At 41.5% G+C, this 19,888-nt stretch overlaps 2 protein-coding genes across 6 annotated transcripts in view; both read left to right on the top strand.

Annotated features, from left to right (window-relative positions):
• wdfy3 (WD repeat and FYVE domain containing 3) overlaps window positions 1–12,379 on the top strand; it is a 90,265-nt gene extending 77,886 nt beyond the window's left edge. For 4 of the 5 annotated variants that reach the window (XM_046385924.1, XM_046385922.1, XM_046385919.1 and 1 more), the window contains 22 exons: window positions 218–366; window positions 719–839; window positions 1,042–1,127; window positions 1,572–1,652; window positions 2,227–2,281; window positions 2,392–2,511; window positions 2,641–2,758; window positions 3,128–3,234; window positions 3,547–3,700; window positions 3,811–3,902; window positions 3,995–4,207; window positions 4,747–4,888; window positions 5,245–5,399; window positions 5,940–6,098; window positions 6,584–6,763; window positions 6,958–7,140; window positions 7,327–7,420; window positions 7,525–7,668; window positions 7,864–8,097; window positions 8,219–8,330; window positions 8,537–8,734; window positions 9,144–12,379. In XM_046385924.1, the coding sequence (XP_046241880.1) occupies window positions 218–366; window positions 719–839; window positions 1,042–1,127; window positions 1,572–1,652; window positions 2,227–2,281; window positions 2,392–2,511; window positions 2,641–2,758; window positions 3,128–3,234; window positions 3,547–3,700; window positions 3,811–3,902; window positions 3,995–4,207; window positions 4,747–4,888; window positions 5,245–5,399; window positions 5,940–6,098; window positions 6,584–6,763; window positions 6,958–7,140; window positions 7,327–7,420; window positions 7,525–7,668; window positions 7,864–8,097; window positions 8,219–8,330; window positions 8,537–8,734; window positions 9,144–9,264 (3,018 nt within the window). In that variant the 3' untranslated portion in view covers window positions 9,265–12,379. The remainder of the gene's footprint in view (window positions 1–217; window positions 367–718; window positions 840–1,041; window positions 1,128–1,571; window positions 1,653–2,226; window positions 2,282–2,391; window positions 2,512–2,640; window positions 2,759–3,127; window positions 3,235–3,546; window positions 3,701–3,810; window positions 3,903–3,994; window positions 4,208–4,746; window positions 4,889–5,244; window positions 5,400–5,939; window positions 6,099–6,583; window positions 6,764–6,957; window positions 7,141–7,326; window positions 7,421–7,524; window positions 7,669–7,863; window positions 8,098–8,218; window positions 8,331–8,536; window positions 8,735–9,143) is intronic. The other variant, XM_046385923.1, reaches the window with a different exon arrangement.
• Window positions 12,380–13,812: 1,433 nt separating this feature from the next.
• Window positions 13,813–19,888, top strand: part of cds1 (CDP-diacylglycerol synthase (phosphatidate cytidylyltransferase) 1) — a 28,849-nt gene continuing 22,773 nt past the window's right edge. The window contains exon 1 of the mRNA XM_046385918.1: window positions 13,813–14,184. Within this exon, the coding sequence (XP_046241874.1) occupies window positions 14,116–14,184 (69 nt within the window). The 5' untranslated portion in view covers window positions 13,813–14,115. The remainder of the gene's footprint in view (window positions 14,185–19,888) is intronic.

Here is a 19,888-nt window from a genome sequence, read left to right as displayed (position 1 = left end):
CTTTTGACCAGGTGCTGCTGTGGTTTGTCTGATTGCCCCTTGGCAGCTCAGCAGCAGCACTGAGGGATTAAATCCTTTGCTCAAATCCATTTCACCAGCAATTACTGAGTAAGAGGGGGGGAAACACATCCGCCCGCTCATTTATTCGTTCTGTACAGATTTTCGTCCTGCCGGAGCTTAAGTGTGACTGCCTACGTCCTTACTTTCACTGTTCCAGATTCAGCACATGTACCGCTGTGCCAGGGTGCAGGGTCTGGACACCAGTGAGGGTCTGCTGCTGTTTGGGAAAGAGCACTTCTATGTGATCGACGGCTACACCATGACAGTGTCCAGGGAGATCAGGGACATCGACACGCTGCCCCCCAAGTAGGTCCAGGCTTTTGTGACTGCCAGTTTACATCAAAAGTACACCTGAAGTAGAATCACAACTTTTCACCAGTGTCTGCGCTTTCCTTTCCTGAATAAGAGATGACATCATCTCTGTGGACGCTGCAGTGGGAGTTTCTGCTGCTGGAATGATGTAATGTTGCTGGCGGAGCATGCGTTGTGAAAGTCAGCAGAGACATTACGCGTTTGGGTTTTTTTTTCTTTGGGAAAAGATAGATTCGGGTTAATTATTAATTGAATAAATCAATGAAATGTTAATCTCCACGTTAATCTTTAATATGATGTGAATGGTTGCATTGTGAATCACATGATGTCTGATGTCTGTGTCCAGTTTGCATGAGGCCATCATCCCCAGAGGAGCGAGACAAGGACAGAGCCAGCTCAAGAGAACCTGCAGCATCTTCGCCTATGAAGACATCAAGGAGGTGCACAAGAGACGTTACCTGCTGCAGGTCAGTGTGCACACAACACAATGCAAACACAATACACATCTCAGAGTTTAGACTTTTAGAAGACATTTATGTTGAGCAAGCTACAGTATATAGGGTTTCATTTTTGCTTGAAGCCACTATGACAGAATTAACACCTCTTTCACATTTCTACTGTTTTTTGATCATTAGATATCATAAATAAAAATAAACCTTCACCTTTCAGCCCATGGCAGTGGAAGTCTTCTCAGCAGATGGGAGAAACTACTTGTTAGCCTTCCAGAAAGGAGTCCGCAACAAAGTTTACCAAAGGTACTGAATACAGATGGAAACGCAGAGCTCGGACTGCATCTGCTGCTCTTACATTGCAGAAATATTCCTGTTTCAAAAAAACCTCAGAGAATATATGATTTTGTTTTATCTTTTCAGCTTTGAGAAATGATAACTGATAATTTAGTAATATTTATTAAGGGCACACTGCAGTTTTATATTATAAAATACTTTTAGTATTTGCTGAAAAGAGGGATTTTACAAAGGTTGTTACTGTGTGATATGAAAATAAAATCCTCAATGATATAAGTGAGCCTCTTATAAACCGCTTTTTCACTGCAACATTTCTACTTTGAGTGGATCACTGTGATGCCAGTACTGTCGTTTTTTTTTTATCAGGTTACACTGGTTTATATTCAAAGTAAAGAAAGTCAGATGGGACTCTATATATATTTTTTTTAACATTTTATTATTAATTCCCTGCAGGTTCTTGGCTGTGGTGCCTTCACTGGCAGACAGCTCGGAGTCGGTTTCAGGCCAGAGGCCCAACACCAGCGTTGAGCAAGGGTAAGACCTCATCACCTCATGTTCTCAGTGTACATTCAGCAATGCCATGTTCTCTGTGTGTCAAGTGTGTGTCAGATGCATTTTCCTAATTAATGGATTTGGGTTTTTGTAGTAATTAATCCAACAAATGACCAAGAAAGGAAAATAAAGGGGCGGCACGGTGGTGCAGTGGTTAGCACTGTCACCTCATAGCAAGAGGGTTCCAGGTTCGAATCCCGGTCTGGGCCCTTCTATGTGGAGTTTGCCTGTGCCTGCATGGGTTTTCTCCGGGTACTCCGGCTTCCTCCCACAATACCAAAAACATGTACATTAGGTTAATTGGCTACTCTAAATTGCCCCTAGGTGTGAGTGTGAGAGTGTGTGGTTGTCTGTCTTTGTGTGTTGGCCCTGCGATTGACTGGTGACCAGTCCAGGGTGAACCCCGCCTCTCGCCTGATGGATAAGCGATATAGAAAATGGATGGATGGATGGAAAATAAAGAAAAAAGACTTGTACAGACTGCACATGCAGCAGTTGCTTTGTGCCTTTCACTGTCCACGTAACTGAACTTCCTTTTTGTCCTGATGCTTATCAGATCTGGGCTCCTCAGCACTCTGGTCGGTGAAAAGTCAGTGACTCAGAGATGGGAGGTGAGAACTTAGACCCGCTGGTCTAACCCTGCTGTTCAGTTTAATAACACAAAGTGTCATGCTATAAGCTGCTATAAGGCTCACTGATGTGTTTTTCAACGTTTTTCCAGCGAGGAGAGATCAGTAATTTCCAGTACCTGATGCATCTGAACACGTTGGCTGGACGATCTTACAACGACCTGATGCAGTATCCCGTCTTCCCCTGGATCCTGGCTGACTATGACTCAGAGGTGATTGCGTGGTTTGCAACAACATCAGTGGCAATTAACAGTGTTTACCTCAAGAAAAGTGGACGGCTGTTCCCGCATTAATCCCATTTTGGTAACAGTGTTGATGTTTGTGTTGGGCTTGTCAACCAGGAACTGGACCTGAACAACCCCAAGACGTTTCGCAACCTGGCCAAGCCGATGGGTGCCCAGACTGACGACAGACTGGCGCAGTACAAGAAGAGATACAAGGACTGGGAAGACCCCAATGGTAAGATCTGTTTAATCAACACACTGCGTTTAACTTGATAAAGCCAGGAGGATAACTTTCTTTATGCTATTTTAAGTTAAAAAAAAAAGGTTTGTTATGTATTTTAACCAAAATTCCAAATCTTAAGATGAATATATGACATCTGTGTTATACAGTGAAGGTTTGTTATTATTTATTTTGGTTTGGAATTGGGAAAACTTCAAACCCTGCAGCATCCAGAACCAAATTTAGCGGAATGTGGCACATTTCTGTGGACTGAACATATAGAAGATGCCAGAGATTTGTATTGGTCTGTTAGCTCTGATTACGCATGCTAATACTCTAGTGTATTCATTCGCCAAGCGAATGTGTTGGTTTTTGTCCTCACAGGTGAAACCCCAGCATACCACTATGGCACCCACTACTCATCAGCCATGATCGTAGCTTCTTATCTTGTCCGAATGGAGCCTTTCACACAGATTTTCCTCAGACTTCAGGTTTGATCTGAATGCTCTTATCACACTCAATGTTGTAAATGGAAATGTTGTTTATCATTTAATGATGGATGTTTGTTTTTAGTTCATTTGCAGAGGACAAAGAAAGAAAAATACAGCAAAAGCATTTTGATGTTTTCCTTTGCCACAATTTGTGTTTACTCTGCTTTTGACAGATGTTTTCCGAGTGGAAAACATCATTTTAGTGCCTATGAAAATTATTATTTTGCATTGTTAAGCTGACATAAAAGCCTAGATGGCAAACTGCTGGATCCAGCGCCAAACCATTTTCCTGTCTGTTTGTGTGACCACCAGGGAGGACATTTTGACCTGGCTGACAGGATGTTCCACAGTGTGCGTGAAGCCTGGCTGTCTGCGTCCAAACACAACATGGCTGACGTCAAGGAGCTCATCCCCGAGTTCTTCTATCTTCCAGAGTTCTTGCTAAACTCCAACAACTTCGACCTGGGTAAGTATCAGAAAGTGTGGACAGTAACGTCTCAACAACAAGTCAAACTGGCTAAGATAACTGAGTGCATGGTTATTAATTTTCTGACTTCCTCCTGCTCTGTGTCGCAGGTGCCAAACAGAATGGCACCAAACTGGGTGACGTCATCCTGCCACCTTGGGCCAAGGGCGACCCCCGGGAGTTCATCAGGGTCCACAGAGAGGTCAGAAATCAGTCCACTTGTGACAAAATTAGGTCTAGAAAATTAGGTCTAAGTGATGGCACAATAACTTCTGTCTTGTCTTCCCACGTCAGGCGCTGGAGTGCGACTACGTGTCGGCCCACCTTCATGAATGGATCGATCTCATTTTCGGCTATAAACAGCAGGGTCCGCCGGCTGTGGAGGCGGTCAACGTCTTCCACCACCTGTTCTACGAGGGTCAGGTGGACATCTACAACATCAATGATCCCCTCAAGGAAACGGCCACCATCGGCTTTATAAACAACTTTGGACAAATTCCCAAACAGGTCAGAGACTCAAATGTGAAACACTTACAGCCGCTACTGCTTCACATCACAAAACAAAACTATATAATTCAGGCTCAATTAATGCTACTGCTACTGCCAGTAATAATACCTTTACTTCTGCAACTTAAACTACAACATAATAATGCTTGGAGTAAACAGTAGTAAAAATAGTCATAATGCTAATGTTACAACCATCAGTACTTCAAAATGAGAAGATAACAGCTGCCCCTTTCACCTGCAGCTGTCTTTTCAGCTACATTAGCAGCAACTAACATGCTAGTGCTCCTTGGACAACATCCTCAGCGTGCTAAGGCCACTCTCAAGCCAGTGTTATCATGTTATATCATTTGTGTTATATCATTTCACCTAATAAAGACCTGGTTAAGTCAAAACATTATTTTTTTTAAGCTCAATTTTGTGTATAATCCAGTGTGAGTATACGTTCCATTTAGTTGAAATACCAGAATTTACTAGCATTTAGCTATTTGTAGATGTTCAAGACATGTTAGTGTGTGTGTGTGTGTGTGTGTGTGTTTCAGCTGTTTAAGAAGCCCCATCCTCCTAAACGGGTACGCAGTAAAGCCAACGGTGACATTGCGAACGTTCCTCCGAGTTCTAACAGTGACAAGATCTTCTTCCATCATCTGGACAATCTCAGACCTTCTCTAGCACCTGTCAAAGGTAAAACAAATACAGCTACTTTTTGTCTTTTTTGTTTTATCTATTTAAGCACTGGTTAAGCCCCAACTAACCTATTGACAAACTGGGATGTGTTTTATTGTCACATGCTGTATTGATGAATGTGATTTTTAACTGTCAGCACTTGCACAGAAGTGTCTACAGATCTCTGTGTGGTGTGGTGAGAACCTTGATGTCCATGAATGAATTATCTGAAATGGTCGTTGCAGTGGGACTGAAACCCACATCCTGACAGTACCACACTCTGTCCATTACGCTGTGCAGCACCAACACTTTAAGGTACATGAATCCATTCCAGACTCCTCACTCACATATTTTTAATGTATTACCTTATCTAGAACTGAGGGAGCCTGTGGGACAGATTGTGTGCACTGACAAGGGCATACTTGCTGTGGAGCAAAACAAAGTTCTGGTTCCCCCCACCTGGAGCAAGACCTTCGCCTGGGGCTACGCCGACCTCAGCTGCCGTCTGGCTAACTATGAATCTGACAAGGTAAGTATAGATTTAAACTTCTCAAACTTCCTCCTTGATAGCCACCATTACATGTGAACATGTATTTGTTATGACCTAATGTTCAGTGCCTTCACTTCACCTCAAGGTAGATGGGGCTTTTCAGCTCTGCTGTTTAACTGCAACATGAACTACTACTTCTTTCACCTTGAAACTGACACGTGAATGTGAAAATATTATTTAATGACAATGTTTCCCCCTGCTGGTGCTCAATTAAAAATACACTCTTCTCACTGGCACCCCAGTTTTTACAAAAGCAGCCTTTACAGAATTCTCTAATACAATTCCTCTGCATCGTTGAATTCCAGAAAACTGGAATTTGATTATTATACAGAGTACAATGAAGTCACTCAGTTAGAGAACAACATTTAAATATTTCAGGGTTAAAGTGTTCGGTGTCGGGATAAAGACAAAATGAATAATTGAAACAGCCAGAATGGACCAGTTCTCCATCTAAATTTCCCCTCTTCTGCACCCCACTGGCAAACCAATCTTTAATTTTAACCTCAAATCTCATTGCAGGCGTTGGTGGTGTACGAGTGTCTCTCAGAGTGGGGTCAGATCCTCTGTGCCATATGTCCAAACCCAAAGCTGGTGATCACTGGTGGCACCAGCACCGCCATCTGTGTGTGGGAAACCGGAACCTCCAAGGAGAGGGCCAAGTCACTTACACTCAAACAGGTAAAAACACACACGGGAACTGTTCCCCAGAAACCCAACACAAGGTCCTGAGGCAGCACTTAAAAACAGAACGTCTGATTTTAAAGGAGCCAAAGGTACAAGACTGTGTACGATAAAGCTTAGAACTGGATGTTGTAAGAAACATCCAGTTAACAAGCTTGAAGTTCCATGTGCAGGTGTCACAACGTGTACAAATACACTTTAAAGAAACCTAAATGCACTCAGGTGTTGAAATTAGTTCACTCTAATGATTTAGAATGATTGGTAAGTGATGAATTCAGCAGCCATGGCGCAGTGTGTTGTCATTTCCAATGACAAAGCAATCTCTGGGGCTGCTCTCAAGGACTCACTTTATCAGCCAAAAGGCTGACTGAGAGCCGAAATCCCTCCAAACTTATGTGTCAAACTTGTGCCTGATGACTGAAAATTAAGTCCTTCTGATGTTGTCGTCCATGTTTTTTTTTTTGTTTGTTTGTTTTTTGTAGGCGTTACTGGGCCACACAGACGCTGTAACGTGTCTGACAGCGTCGTCAGCGTACCACATTGTTGTCAGCGGCTCACGGGATCGAACCTGCATCGTCTGGGACCTCAACAAGCTTTCCTTTGTTACGCAGCTCAGGGGACACCGGGCACCCGTTTCTGCTCTGTGCATCAATGAACTGACGGTGGGCTGATGCACAAATTTGTCCTCTGTCACTCTAGATAATATGTACTTTTGATGCAGCACAATAACTCTGAGCTGAAGAAGAGAAGTTGCAGAGAGGATGATTTATGCCGTGAGTCACAAAAGGTGCTCGGTTGAGGCAAGGACAGACGTTATGTGCGTGTTTACATTTGTGTGTGTGTTAATGTTTTGTAGGGGGATATCGTGTCGTGTGCAGGCACATACATCCACATGTGGAGCATTAACGGCAGCCCCATCGCCAGCGCCAACACCTTCACAGGGCGCAGTCAGCAGATCCTGTGCTGCTGCGTGTCGGAGATGAACGAGTGGGACACACAGAATGTCATAGTCACCGGCCATTCGGACGGCGTTGTCAGGGTAACCGTGCTCACTTTAACCTTACACATTTTGAGTTTTCTTCAAAACAAGAATCTAAAGCACCAATCAGAAGTTACAAACAGCACTGCTTATTACGATTTCTCTAATCCTGCCTGTCACTTCTACACTTAATATATTTGCTGTGTAAATGAACTATACTTAAGTGAAACCTGATATCTCTTGTAGTTTTGGAGAATGGAGTTCCTCCAAGTCCCGGAGACTCCTGCTCCAGAGCCAGTAGAGCCAGATGTGCCCGACTGCTGCGGTGAGGAGAAGATTGGTGAGGACGTGTCTTGTTCAGCGCCATCCATTTTATCTTTAAGTATTTTCCCAACAAATTCACGATGAAAAACAAATTTTTGTGAACTTTTCTTGGTCTCACAGAGGGTGGCGAGAGTCACAACGGTGATGACGACAGCAGCGACTCTGACGCAGACGAACCCAGTCTGAGCCAGGAGCCCAAAGCACCACGCAACCCCTCGACAGGTGGAGGCAGCCAACCGGGTAGCACGGTCCACAGACCCAGAGGTGCTCCACACACCGCTCATCTTTACACTTTATGGTTGAGATAAAAAATTATAAAAATGAATGTAGCTAAAATATAACATTTAAATTATGGAAATAGTATATACAGAAACACCTAAAACAATACTATTTTTGTCCATTTTTGTGTTGTCATCACACTTCCATGTTCACATCCACTGACTTTAAAATACCTTTAAGGTCCTTCAGCCCGAACAGGAGCCTCATGGTCGATGGACAGCAGCTCTGACGACTCTCACCGCTGGTCAGACACCCTCAGCATCGATGAGAAGGACGGCTTTGTGTTTGTCAACTATTCTGAGGGCCAGACTAAGGTGCCTCACCATCATCCGGCTCATCCAGGCCAGAGCTCAGTGCCACAGCCTTTCCAGTCCTCCACTATGGACACACGGACTTACAACCAGCTCAGGACAGGTGGGTGTTTTCAGACTTTATATTCTGACAAGATTCTGAGGCCGGTAATGAACACACTTCAAAGGAGCAGCGGTTCTTCATGGGCTCCTCTGATTTGATGTGTTCATTTCTGTTTTCACAGGCTACAGATGGGAGCGTCAGCTGGTCTTCCGGAGCAAACTCACCATGCACACGGCGTTTGATCGCAAGGACAACGCTCACCCAGCCGAGATCACGTCTCTGGCCATCTCCAAGTAAGAGAGCCAAGTGTCTGGCGCCCAATGGAAAAACATTAAGTTTATTACTTTTTTTTTTTTTGCTAATTGTAATATTCTTTTGATGCATCTATCTATCATCTGATATTTTAGAAAGGGAGGACGTCCTGTGTGCTGAATCATTGTCCTCTCTCTTCCTGCCTTTAGTCTTCTGTTTTTTACCTCTTTTATCACCCTCTCTTCAGGGACCACAGTAAAATCCTGGTGGGCGACGGTCGTGGTAGAGTCTTCAGCTGGTCGGTTAGTGACCAGCCGGGGCGTTCGGCAGCAGACCACTGGGTGAAAGACGAGGTGGTCGACAGCTGCTCCGGCTGCACGGTTCGCTTCTCCCTCACCGAGCGACGCCACCACTGCAGGAACTGCGGGCAGCTCTTCTGCCAAAAGTAAGTAAATTAGAGCAGCAGTGCTCACTTTGCAGCGGGGTTTCTTTTCACTCCTTTTGCTACTCTTTCTATTTTTTTTTTTTTTTGGGCCGAGGAAGGACTGTGCACTGCTGCCTGTTTTGATATCTTTAGGTCTCACAAGTGAGATCAAAACATATTTCCAGATTTTAGTATTTATGCTTTTTATACTTAGTTCTGTGATTACATGGTCATTCAGCCTGGGAATGACACTCAGCAATCAACTGTCTTTCTCCAGTATCACTCACTTCTCCTTTAAATAAATGAATGTATGCTCTCTTCAGCTATGTTCTGATATTAATTAGTAATTTTTGAATGGTTTCTAAGTATTCACACAAATCATTCCTGTCTGCCATTTTGTCCATTTTCCACCCCTCGCCTTGTTTTGCAGGTGCAGTCGCTTCCAATCAGAGATCAAAAGGCTGAAGATCTCGTCACCGGTGCGAGTTTGTCAGAACTGTTACTACAACCTTCAACATGAGCGAAGCGTTGAGGACGGCAGCAGAAACTGAGCTTCATCTTCACCCTCCTCTCCTCCTGAGGACTCCGTACTAAGGAGCTCTTCATTCCTCCATCTGCCTTGTTGTTCCCTCAACAGCTCCCCACATATCCCCTGAACACCCCCTCCCATCCTCTCTTATGTCCAGTAACCACATGTACTGTAACACGCTGACAGACTGCAACAAGAGTGAATGTGGACTGTCGCCATGGTGATAAGCTCAGCAAAGGAGGCGGGACAAAAAGAGGAAAACAGATTGAAAGGAAATGGACAAAAAAAACAAAACAGTACCCACTTTTACCACCTGCACTCGACACCTGGAGGAAAAAAAAAAAAAAAGCAGAAACACCCTCAATGTGGCACGCTTGAATCAATCACCTGCCACTGCTAGACGTGACAAACTTGTTTATAGTGTACATACTTAACATGGTAACATGGCCTTTTTATCTCGAAGAAGAACAAAACACAGATCAAAAGATAAGGTCAATGAAAAAAACAAAAAAACAAATTGCCTGTAACATAGCGTTGTGACTAACCACTCCTGGCTTTAAAGAAAAAAAAGAAAAAAAAGACAAAATTGTGTGTAGTCTGTGTCACGATTCACGGCGAGTCCAGAAGGATTACCACGAAGGGGAGGAAGGGATATGAATGTCTGTAACTAATGTCTGTGGGTTAACTTCACTAGTGGGTCTAGTTATGCAATCTTACTTCTTTTCCTTTTAATTTCCTGATTATTTTTTTTCTTGTTGTTTACAAAAATATGTGATTTATTTTGTGAGCGTGTGTTGCCCACAGTATCAAGCCACGACTTCATACGAGAGATTTATTATCAGATTGTCTTTTCCTTGATTTTGCCAAACTGTTTTGATCTATCAGTCATGATGTTTTATTTTTAAACCTATCATATATTCTGTCCTTTTATATGAGTTTTTGTTGTTGCTGCTGTCTGAGGACTGGACACATTATCATTTCCAACTTAATTTTCTTTTCAAACCATATCACTAAATTTATTTCGAGATTTTCTTTGTTTTCCCATCTTTTAAAGAGACAACATCATGGGTTCATTGTCTGTGGATAAAATAACGCACATGTAATATCGCTACACATTTACTTTCCACCATGTCTCTTTCATGTAGCTTTTTCGGTTAATGCAGTGGCATCAAAGCGACTTTTTGAATGCACACACAAAAGGGACTCTAAGTGTGTATTGTGGTTCTTATTTTCTTCTGTGGCATTATTACAGCAGATCAGCAAATGTTGCACTTCACACACTTTATCCTCAGTCCTGTTGTGGGAGATTTTAAACGGCAGGAGCAGCAGCCAAGCATCTTTCAAAGTGTTCATTCAGTCTACTAAGAAATTGTTATTGTTAGGTTATCATGAAATTCCATAAAATGGGGTAACATCCCTTTTATTCTAAAAAGTCAAACACATCCACACAGCCAGACAGAAGTGCTGTCTGACCCTTTTCTTTCTGCTAGATTTCATACAAATGTGGAGGAAAATGTCCGTAGCTTTTGAGTGAGCATTGAAGCATTAAATCCACATTAGAGCTTCTTAATTTGTGCCTTTTGTTTCTTTCCTCAGTTAGGTGCAGAATTTACTAATAAACCCACTCACTGGTATGCATGCTCAGGAATTAAATCCATCTGTGTTTTCAGCAAGTTTAAAGGAATAATGACCCAACAGTGACAAAGCAAATGCAGATCAGTGGCTTTTTTCTTGCCACAGCATTAAGCAACGACAGTAGATAAGGACGGCGGACATATTTAACATTTTTATGTGATAATAACATCTTTCATATTATTCAAATGACATTCGTTTTTTGTAGTGTTTGAAGCTACCACAAGGAGTCACCAGAGCAATGTTAAAACATGCAGAGGGAACTAAAGGCTGCACACAACAAAACATTTGGTGCAATGTGTAAAAAGCTGCCACAACAGTTTGTTTAGAAATACTCAGAATGGCTGCTGCTGCTGCTGCTGCTGCTGCGGATCCTAGATGGACATAAAGAGAATATGTACATTTTATAATGTATATTTTGTTTGTTTTGTTCATGCATCACGTCATATGTCCACCTCTCAGTTTCCACGTGAGACGATCATGTCGTTTTGTTTGTGGTTTTGTGGGCAACAACTGTGCATTCAAGTGCTGCTTTCGTTCTTTCCCAGAGAGATTTCTTTCTCTTTTTTTTTCTTTCGGTTTTCCACGAGTCTCAAACATGTAAGAAAAAAGGCAGGAAAAAAAAAAGATAACACCTTGATATTCACTCCCATGGCTCCCTGATGTTCTAATAATATGCACTCTTGTTGTTATCCGTCTTATATCTTTCTGTATTTATGTACTGTAATTTAGCGTGCAATCATGCCATTTAGCTGAAAGAGCCGAGTCGGCTTGCATCAATCAAGAGTTCCTTTGCACCTTCACGTGTATAAAAAAAAAAAAAAAAAAACGTCAAGAGGAATCACAGGTTTTTATTGAATGCAGTTTTACATTGTCATTTTAACAGAAAGGTGCATCTCACAGCGGATAAATGAACTGTACAAAGTATTTATGCAATTATAACTGGTTTTAGATTTTTTTTTTTAATGATTATTGCAATTTCAGCAAGTTTTGTTACTTGTTGCATGTCTATTAACACAGCTGACTTTCTGTGTCAGTGCATTGTACATGTTGTTGGCGTTATTATTTTTTCTTTCTTTTTTCTTTTCTTTTTTTTTTTTTTTTAATTCTTTTTGGGGTTTTATTTGGAGGCATCGTCTGATGAATTGTCCCAACCGATAGGTTTGTATACATAGCTGGAGATCATGTCCCCAACTCTGGGTGGACTTTTGTACTCTAATGAAAAAAATTAAGGACTAATGAGAGAAAAAGAAGAAGGGAGGGGGCGCGCGATCCTGGATTATTTTGGTGGTCTTGTATTAGACTGCATTACTACAGTATCTGGTGTGCAATCTGTGATAGCTGAATGTTACTTGTATATTTGTGTTCACTCCATCCTACAAGAGAAAATACAGTAGAGTAACTCCACCCCCTTACAGAAACAAAATGCTACGATAATGCAATAGATCTGGTACTTACTCTTTTTAATTTCATTTCAATAAATAATTGCTGTTTACCACCAAAAACAGACTTGTTTTTTTTTTTTGGAGGGGGGGGGGGTGACAAATAATTTTCCTCATGATTTTTCAGGGGTCAAATTTAAGTATTGGCGTTGTTAGTAGAGTATTTATCAAAACATCTACCAAGCATTGAGGTTTCTATTTTACAAATTGCATAACTTGAAAATAAGCAAAACTTAACACATTTGTTTTAACAACAACATTTTAATTTCAAGGTCTGAGAGAAGAATACTTCTCTGTTTTGTTCAGAGAAATCTAGTCAAATGATGATCAGCGACGTGTTTTAGAGTATTGTCTTTAAATGCAATACATCATGGTCATTAATGATTTACATTAGTCGTCTAGAAAATCATTCCTTCAGAGATGACACTGATTTACATAACGAGGTTAGGCACTGATCCTTACCAGTCACTGTCTACCGCAGCATGAAGCAGAGCTGGCTAACCGAGTGTACACACTGACTGGAGAGAGAGAGGAGGGGGGGCTGTCTGCACCGCAGCAGCGCCGGCAGAGCTGTGTCAAGTTAGACAAGGAACACAGACCGAGACCGGAAATTGGGTGACCTGCGCTCCATTGTGTCTTTGAAAATAAAATAAAAATAAAAGTAAATCAATAAAATGAAACAAAGTATATGGTGACAAGAGAAGAAACAACATTTTCTCGCCGGGAAATATTTTTCACAATGAGTACTTTCACTTCAAAGTTATATTTTTTTGGTAATTTTCTCTGCTGCTTCTGTTCACTGCTGCTTCACATGAAAACAAACCTTTGACAGCTTCAAAGAAAACTTTCCACATTTTGTGTGTGTGTGTGTGTGTGTGTTTTTCTTGCAGTAGTGTTAAGCCTTAAATCAGTTGATTGAAAAGCCCCCACGGCAACACAGAGGAGTGATGGAACTAAAATACTGAATAAAATTAGCAAGGCAGTTGTGCTGGTACTGGATTAATATACCAATGCAAGCATTTTACAATAGTAAAATCTAAAATACCAAAGTGCCAAAATTACTCATGATGCAAAATGCCCCGCTTCTCCCAATGTTGGGCTAATTTACTGATATTATATACTACTCAGTATATCATACACGATACTAATACATAATCATTTGTTTAGTGATTGCATTTTACATTACTCTCAGTCTGCAAAGTAACTAGTAACTAAAGTTATCAAATAAATGTAGTGGAGTAAAAAGTCAATTTATTTGCCTTTTGACTGTTTTGGAGTAACAAAGTAGTAATTGTACAGTTGTAAAGAAAGAGCCAGAATACCTCAAAATTGTACAGTACTTGAGTAAATGTGCTTAGCCGTTTTCAACCACTGATTTAGAGGGAACATCTTCTGATTAAAGACAAGTAAAATGCGGAAGAAAAAAGTATTGTAAATTGTTCCGATGCTTTTACTGTGACAGTTACTATCGGAAGTTGTGTGTTCTTGACTAATGTACCTTAACCGTGGCAGGAGGGGAGCAGGGACAGGGACTGCGGTCATAAACAAATACACGCAGTGGAGTCGTTTAGTGTCTTCACGGGCTCTGTTGCAGCGCTTTAGCTGCACTGGCTGACTTTCAGGAAATCTGACCTTCACTGATCGGGCTGTCAAGTCAAAACCGGGCTGAAAAATCCAGGACTTCATCAGAGAAAAACAGGATTTTATCCCCCTCTTCCTCCCTCCCTCCCTCCCTCTCTCCTTCGCCCGTAGTCGGCTTATGTGACACATTAACGTCCCAGTAGCGAAACAAGCGAAACATGACGGAGCTGAGGAAGCGAGGTGGAGGCGGAGGAGACCCTGACAGTACCGAGAATATCAGCGACAAGGTAAACGAAACGACTAAAAATACTCATTTTCCTTTGAGACCTCGCCCTCAAAACAAGTTAGTCCGGTTGTTGTCGCACGCTGGCGAAGTAGCCAAGCTAGCTGGGTTGCCAGGTTAGCAAGGGGGGCTAAATAAGCTAGTTAGTTAGCTGCAGGCTCCTGTGATCCTGTCACAACATCAACGCAGTCAGAAAGCAACTCAGTATTAAGGAATGACGACTTATGCTTGGTGTGAGGTTCAGGTTCCCATCATGGCAGGGAACATTTTCACACTAACAGTGAAAACAGAGTCATCTATATGTGCCTCAGTCAGAACCTTATGTGTTAGCTGAATGATTAATTAGAAAGTTGGATTTGTATAGTATAGTATAGTATAGTATAGTATAATAGATTATTGGAACAGATTAAAGCGTGAGAGACATGAAGAGAGGTGGAAATGACAGTGCTCTTCAAAATAAAATGACTTGTTAAAATTCTTTTCAAAAAACTTAATTTTACAGTGTGCATGTTTCCCCATTGATTGGAAGCATTCATGTCAACAAGAGCACCAAATAGTTTCCCAGCTAATCAGGGTTTCGAGAGAAAGCAAAAATAAATGTGCTCAGTGTCCGCTTACTCACTTGTTGTGGAGCTTTCGCCTGAATCACACTTACCTCAGGTGGCTTCACAATTTCCACAACATAGAGCATCTGTCCATAGACTCCAGATAAGGAAAAACAAAAAAAGTCCTGTAATGATGAACAAGGGCAGAAGCCTCAGGACGGCAGCAGAGACGTGACTCCTCATTCAGGACTGGGCATGGAACAAGATGTTTGAACTTCACATTATTCTGAGCATTTTAAGGACTTTTCTTTTTCTAAAGTAGCTCAAAACTTGGCGGTTCATTCTCGGAGTGGACAAGTAATTTTGATGGGTGATTAACTGCTTGTATAAATTATCAAGTAAAAACAATCCCAAACCTTTGTCTTCTAGCTGATTAATTGAGAGAATAACTGATTCACTTCTGTATATGTTTGTAAGTGTATTGTCTTTGGCTTTGGACCATTGTACACACTAAACAAAAACATTTGGATGTTTTTAACTGGCCATTTTACTATTTTTTGACAATTTATAAACAGACAAATCTACTAATAGATTACTCAGTAATGAACAACAGAAGATGGAGGAGCTTCCACAGTTCACAGGTGATATTATTAACTGTTACACTCTGCAGCAGCATTTGCCACATATCCCAAGTGGAGATAGAGTAAACCATCAAGATTGGTGGTTAAACCCCTCCACAATGAGCTGTTCTTATTTTAGTCATTCTGGGAACATATAATGGACATTTCCTGTTATATTTATTGTTTTTTGTTTTTTTGGCAGTTTGGAGAGTGAACTGTCTAATATCCAGAGGGATGATTGATAGATTGGCTGTAATATTCTTTAGAGATGTAGTGAGAAAAGAGGAGTGAATCTTCAGATCACAGTTTTGTTCTCTGAATGTTTGAACAGATGCACTTTTAACGGTTATGGACAGCCAAGACTCCAAAAACAAACTGTATTTGAGTATAATCAGATTGATCTTGAATGCAGTCCTGTTTGCAGTTGTAATATGTCCATGTTTCTATCAGCTGAATGGTGCTTTGACTCTGTCAGCTACCATACACTTATCGCCAACTTTATATCCTTTTATTCCCCAGAGTCTTCCACTCGCTAAGACTTTTCAGAGGTTAGACTGGTTTAACTCCACCTAACAGCTGCACTCAGGTGTCCAACCACCCGCCCTGTGTAATGTATGCACAAGTTGTTGAGCAATCCTGATTAACTGATGAACTTGTTTCACAGAGAAAAGAACTTGCTCCCTGATACTCTGCATAATGTCTCTGAAAATGTGACATGGAGTTCAATATGGCCCAGAAACTCTGCAGACCTCCTTTAAATCATACCTGTGCTGCTACATGCCTGCTTTACACAAGTCACCTCTATGGGAAGTGTGCTGACACGGTACCTGAAATTTCCATATACCTTCTTGCCGGAAAAGTCTTAGAAGGCCTTGTTTTCTCTGGCAAGCTTGACAACAGTCCAAAACCCAAAAATGCTGTTTGCTATTGTAGAAGATTAGGAAAACCAGCAAACATCCATGTTTTAGATGAGACAGTGAATGTTGGTAAACGATTCATTGCTCACTTTAGTCAGAAAACTTTTCTCTGTATTTCAACGTGGCCTCAACGTCTTTGGCTTTTGGACTGATGATCTAATGAACGAAGCAACTTTTGGACTTGCAACATGTGATGGGTATTTTTTACAGTTTTTTTTTGACATAGTCAGACTAAATGAGTGGCTAAATGACTGAAAAACATCAGGAAAGATACATTTTATTGTTCATGCATAGAAAGTGCATTGCTAGAGCATTGGCCTCAGTGAAGCCGGTCCTCTTTACTGTGGTGTTGTCTGTGCTGTTCAGCTGCTGGTGCGAGCACTCGTGACAAGTCTTTTTCTTTCTGTTGTAGGTGTTTGGGCTTATGTGATGCTCTTAACTTTGTCTGTTTCACCTGGCTCTAGTCTCTCAAACTACGCATCTCATTAATTTATTCCCATCAAATTGCTGCTTTTATTTTCAGAAAAGGCATTATTTCCATTTTTATAATTTCATAATAATAATTTGTAGATTTTCCTTTGTGCATTTGGATAATAACTAATGAACTTCTGGCGCTCTCCAGCTCTACAGTCTCCCAGATTGCTCCATCCCCATCGACATAAAGCTTTAACTTGCACACTCTCAAAAATGGTTGCATTTGTGTTCCCACTGGAGGCACTGAAAACAGGTGGGCTCAAGGAACTGAAATACATCGACCATATGACATGCACATCTATATATTTTTGTCCCTGGCTACTCCTGACTGACTGACTGACTGTGTGTGTGTGTGTGTGTGTGTGGGTGGCAGTGGCTGTGTTAGTGTGTTCACTGTTTGATCATTTGGGCCCAGTGCCACACTTGACATCTCATAAGTGTCCCAACTTGTTTGTCCTCATCTTATGTAAAGTCCATTTTTGCACCTGTGGTCCTTAGCTGTCTCAAGGAGGCCCTCCCTCTCTCTTCCCCTCTCTCTTCCATTCTCTCCCTATCTCTCTCTCTCTCTCCCCCTCTCTGGCAGGATCTTACAAATTCAAACGAGGATGTAGTGAGGAGTGAACTCTGTTAGCCGACCACTTGTTTACAACTGCAGAAGAGTTAGCCATCTTTTAAATAAACTTTTTCTTGCATGAATCATCAGGAGAGTCACACTGACGTACATTTGTTATTAGAGGTGGGGCACACATTAGTCTGACATTGGGATACACTTTGTTGCAATACAGAGGGAGATTTCTTGCTCCTTTTGCTTCTGGCCAGGGGTTGGTGAGCCAGCCCAAAAAATAATTTAACGATCCATTTAATCGCAATCATGATGCAAATTATAAATTGTGATTTTTTTCTTGGGTTTGAAATGCCCTGTAGACTACAGCCTGACTAGAAATAAGACTATGAAGTTCTCTGTTTGCACCACTAAAACACAATATTGTTTTTAAGAACCAAAAATGACAAGAAGGCGTGAAATGACATGGAGACATTTTGCTCAATTTGAAAATGTTGTAACGTGAGTTGCAAAAACATTGGCACGTATCCTGCAGCTCTGTGAATCTGCTTCACACATTGGAACACACATGTTTGATGCATCCGTTGTTAACTAGCTTACAGCTATCATCTATGCAGTTGTCACACTAGCTTTTGTGAAGGAATACATACTTCTCTATTTTAACTTTCTGTCTGGACACACATGTAAACACTGATCCCATCCTTAAGTTTCGGACGATGCTTTATGCTTCATTAACTTCTAAACTCCCAGCTGTACCCTCACAACACCCAAATGAGTCTCCACGCAACCTGCCATGCTAATGCGATGTATTCATACTTTGAGTTGAAAGGTTTCCTGTGCGTGGCAATTTATATCTTCTAGTGTTTTATTAGGTTGGCAAATGACCACAAGATAAACGCTTGGTCTGTATGCAAGCACTCTGTCAACTAGTAAGCTGCCATTTAGAGGTGTGCCTCTCTTGAAAGCATGCAGCTGCTGTCTCAAGTGAAAGCAGTCGAAGACATTTCGACACACTTGCTGCTGAGGTTGTTAGATTTCGTCCTCGTTCCTATGTTAAATGATGCATTTCTATTTAGCACATTTGGAGCTGTTCATTGGAAACCTGGACTGGAGTAACTACAAGAGAAATGCAATGCTGTCTACGAGGAGTGAAAATAGTCGAGTCATTTTAGGAAATGACTGAGGACCGATGACAAGAGTTTATGGGTGAAAGGAGATGGACGCTGACACTTACATGGTGACTCACAGCAGTTCCTCATGTTTGGAAAGCCAAGTAAAGCAAAATTGACTCCCGGCAAAAAACGTTAGTTAAATTATGATTTCATATTTAATAAACAGTATGAAAAGGAATGGGCAGTTACTGTATATCAGAGAGCACAGATGAGGCCTTCATGTTCAGCCAGGGTTACAGACTGTAGTTGGGCTTGTTTTGATTTTCTGTTACTTATGCATTCATGTGACATTCGTTGAAAAACTTCTGACTATCTTGTAATTACATGGTGTCGGCCTGATTTTTATCATGCGCTATGACGCAGCGATATTTATTTTTCTGCAGTGATTCAGACCAGAGACAACAGACTGTCGATGTGGTCCAGCAGAGAACAAAGGTGGACAACTTCAAAATGTCACACCTGAATATCTTTTCTTTTTCTTCTGAAAGAATTGAAGATCTGTGGACTGTCAGAGAGGAAGAAATAAACCCATAGATGATGTGTTCTTAAGAAGACGCAGGCCTTCAGTTCAGAGCTGACAAGTTTAAACCGAGATGAGTCAGCCTTAATTGTGTCTTGTTTGGGAGGTTAAAAGGATCGGTTTGTTGTGTCAGACACTGTGGAGCAACATCCTAATAGATCTAGTGCTTTATCTCGTGAAAAAAAACGGAAAAGTATTGCACTAACTATGTGAGTTAAACTTCCTGCCCACAGCCACACACTCCCATATCACACCCTCCCTGCTTGTTATCTCCTAGGCCAGTATTTACTTTCATTAGTCAGCCACACATACATACCCAGCAGTGTGTGTTTGATTCACATGATGACCACTGCCCTGTCTTCATGGTCCTGCATAATGTTGCCAGGGCAGTTAACAGCTGCTCAAAACTCCACATGACAGTTGACCTTGGTGGGCTGTCTGCTGGCCAGCTGACTGTCCCCAAAGCCTCCAGCAGCACCAGCACCAGCACCAGCAGTGGTGGAGGCAGCAGCAGGCTGTTTAACGCTCTGCTGGTCACAGCATCATCCTGCATGGTCCAAGTTAAAAATGTCTTTGGACAGCAGAGGAGTCTTTAATGCCTCATGTTGTGGCTCTGCATCCAGATTACATCTTTTCTGTGGTTTCAGCCTCAGCCTCGACAAGGTGCAGTAGGACAGTTTAGATTTAGTTTAACAAATGGATGGATGGTCCTTCATGTTCCCCACATAAATCACAGTAGCTGTGATGATACTGGGGCTTTTCATATAGCGCCAGCACAAGGTCAAAGTATATACTCCTCTAAGAATGATGACTGAATTTTTTAAAACTTTTTTTTGTTAATTGTTAATTTTTTTTTTTTTATTAAAAAAAAGTTAGCCGCTCTCCACTTTATTGGTCA

This window comes from Scatophagus argus, chromosome 4 (genome assembly GCF_020382885.2).
Source record: "Scatophagus argus isolate fScaArg1 chromosome 4, fScaArg1.pri, whole genome shotgun sequence".
NCBI classification, from domain to species: Eukaryota; Metazoa; Chordata; class Actinopteri; family Scatophagidae; genus Scatophagus; species Scatophagus argus.
Note: the sequence above shows the minus strand (reverse complement) of the source record. Positions and strands in the feature narration are given on the sequence as shown.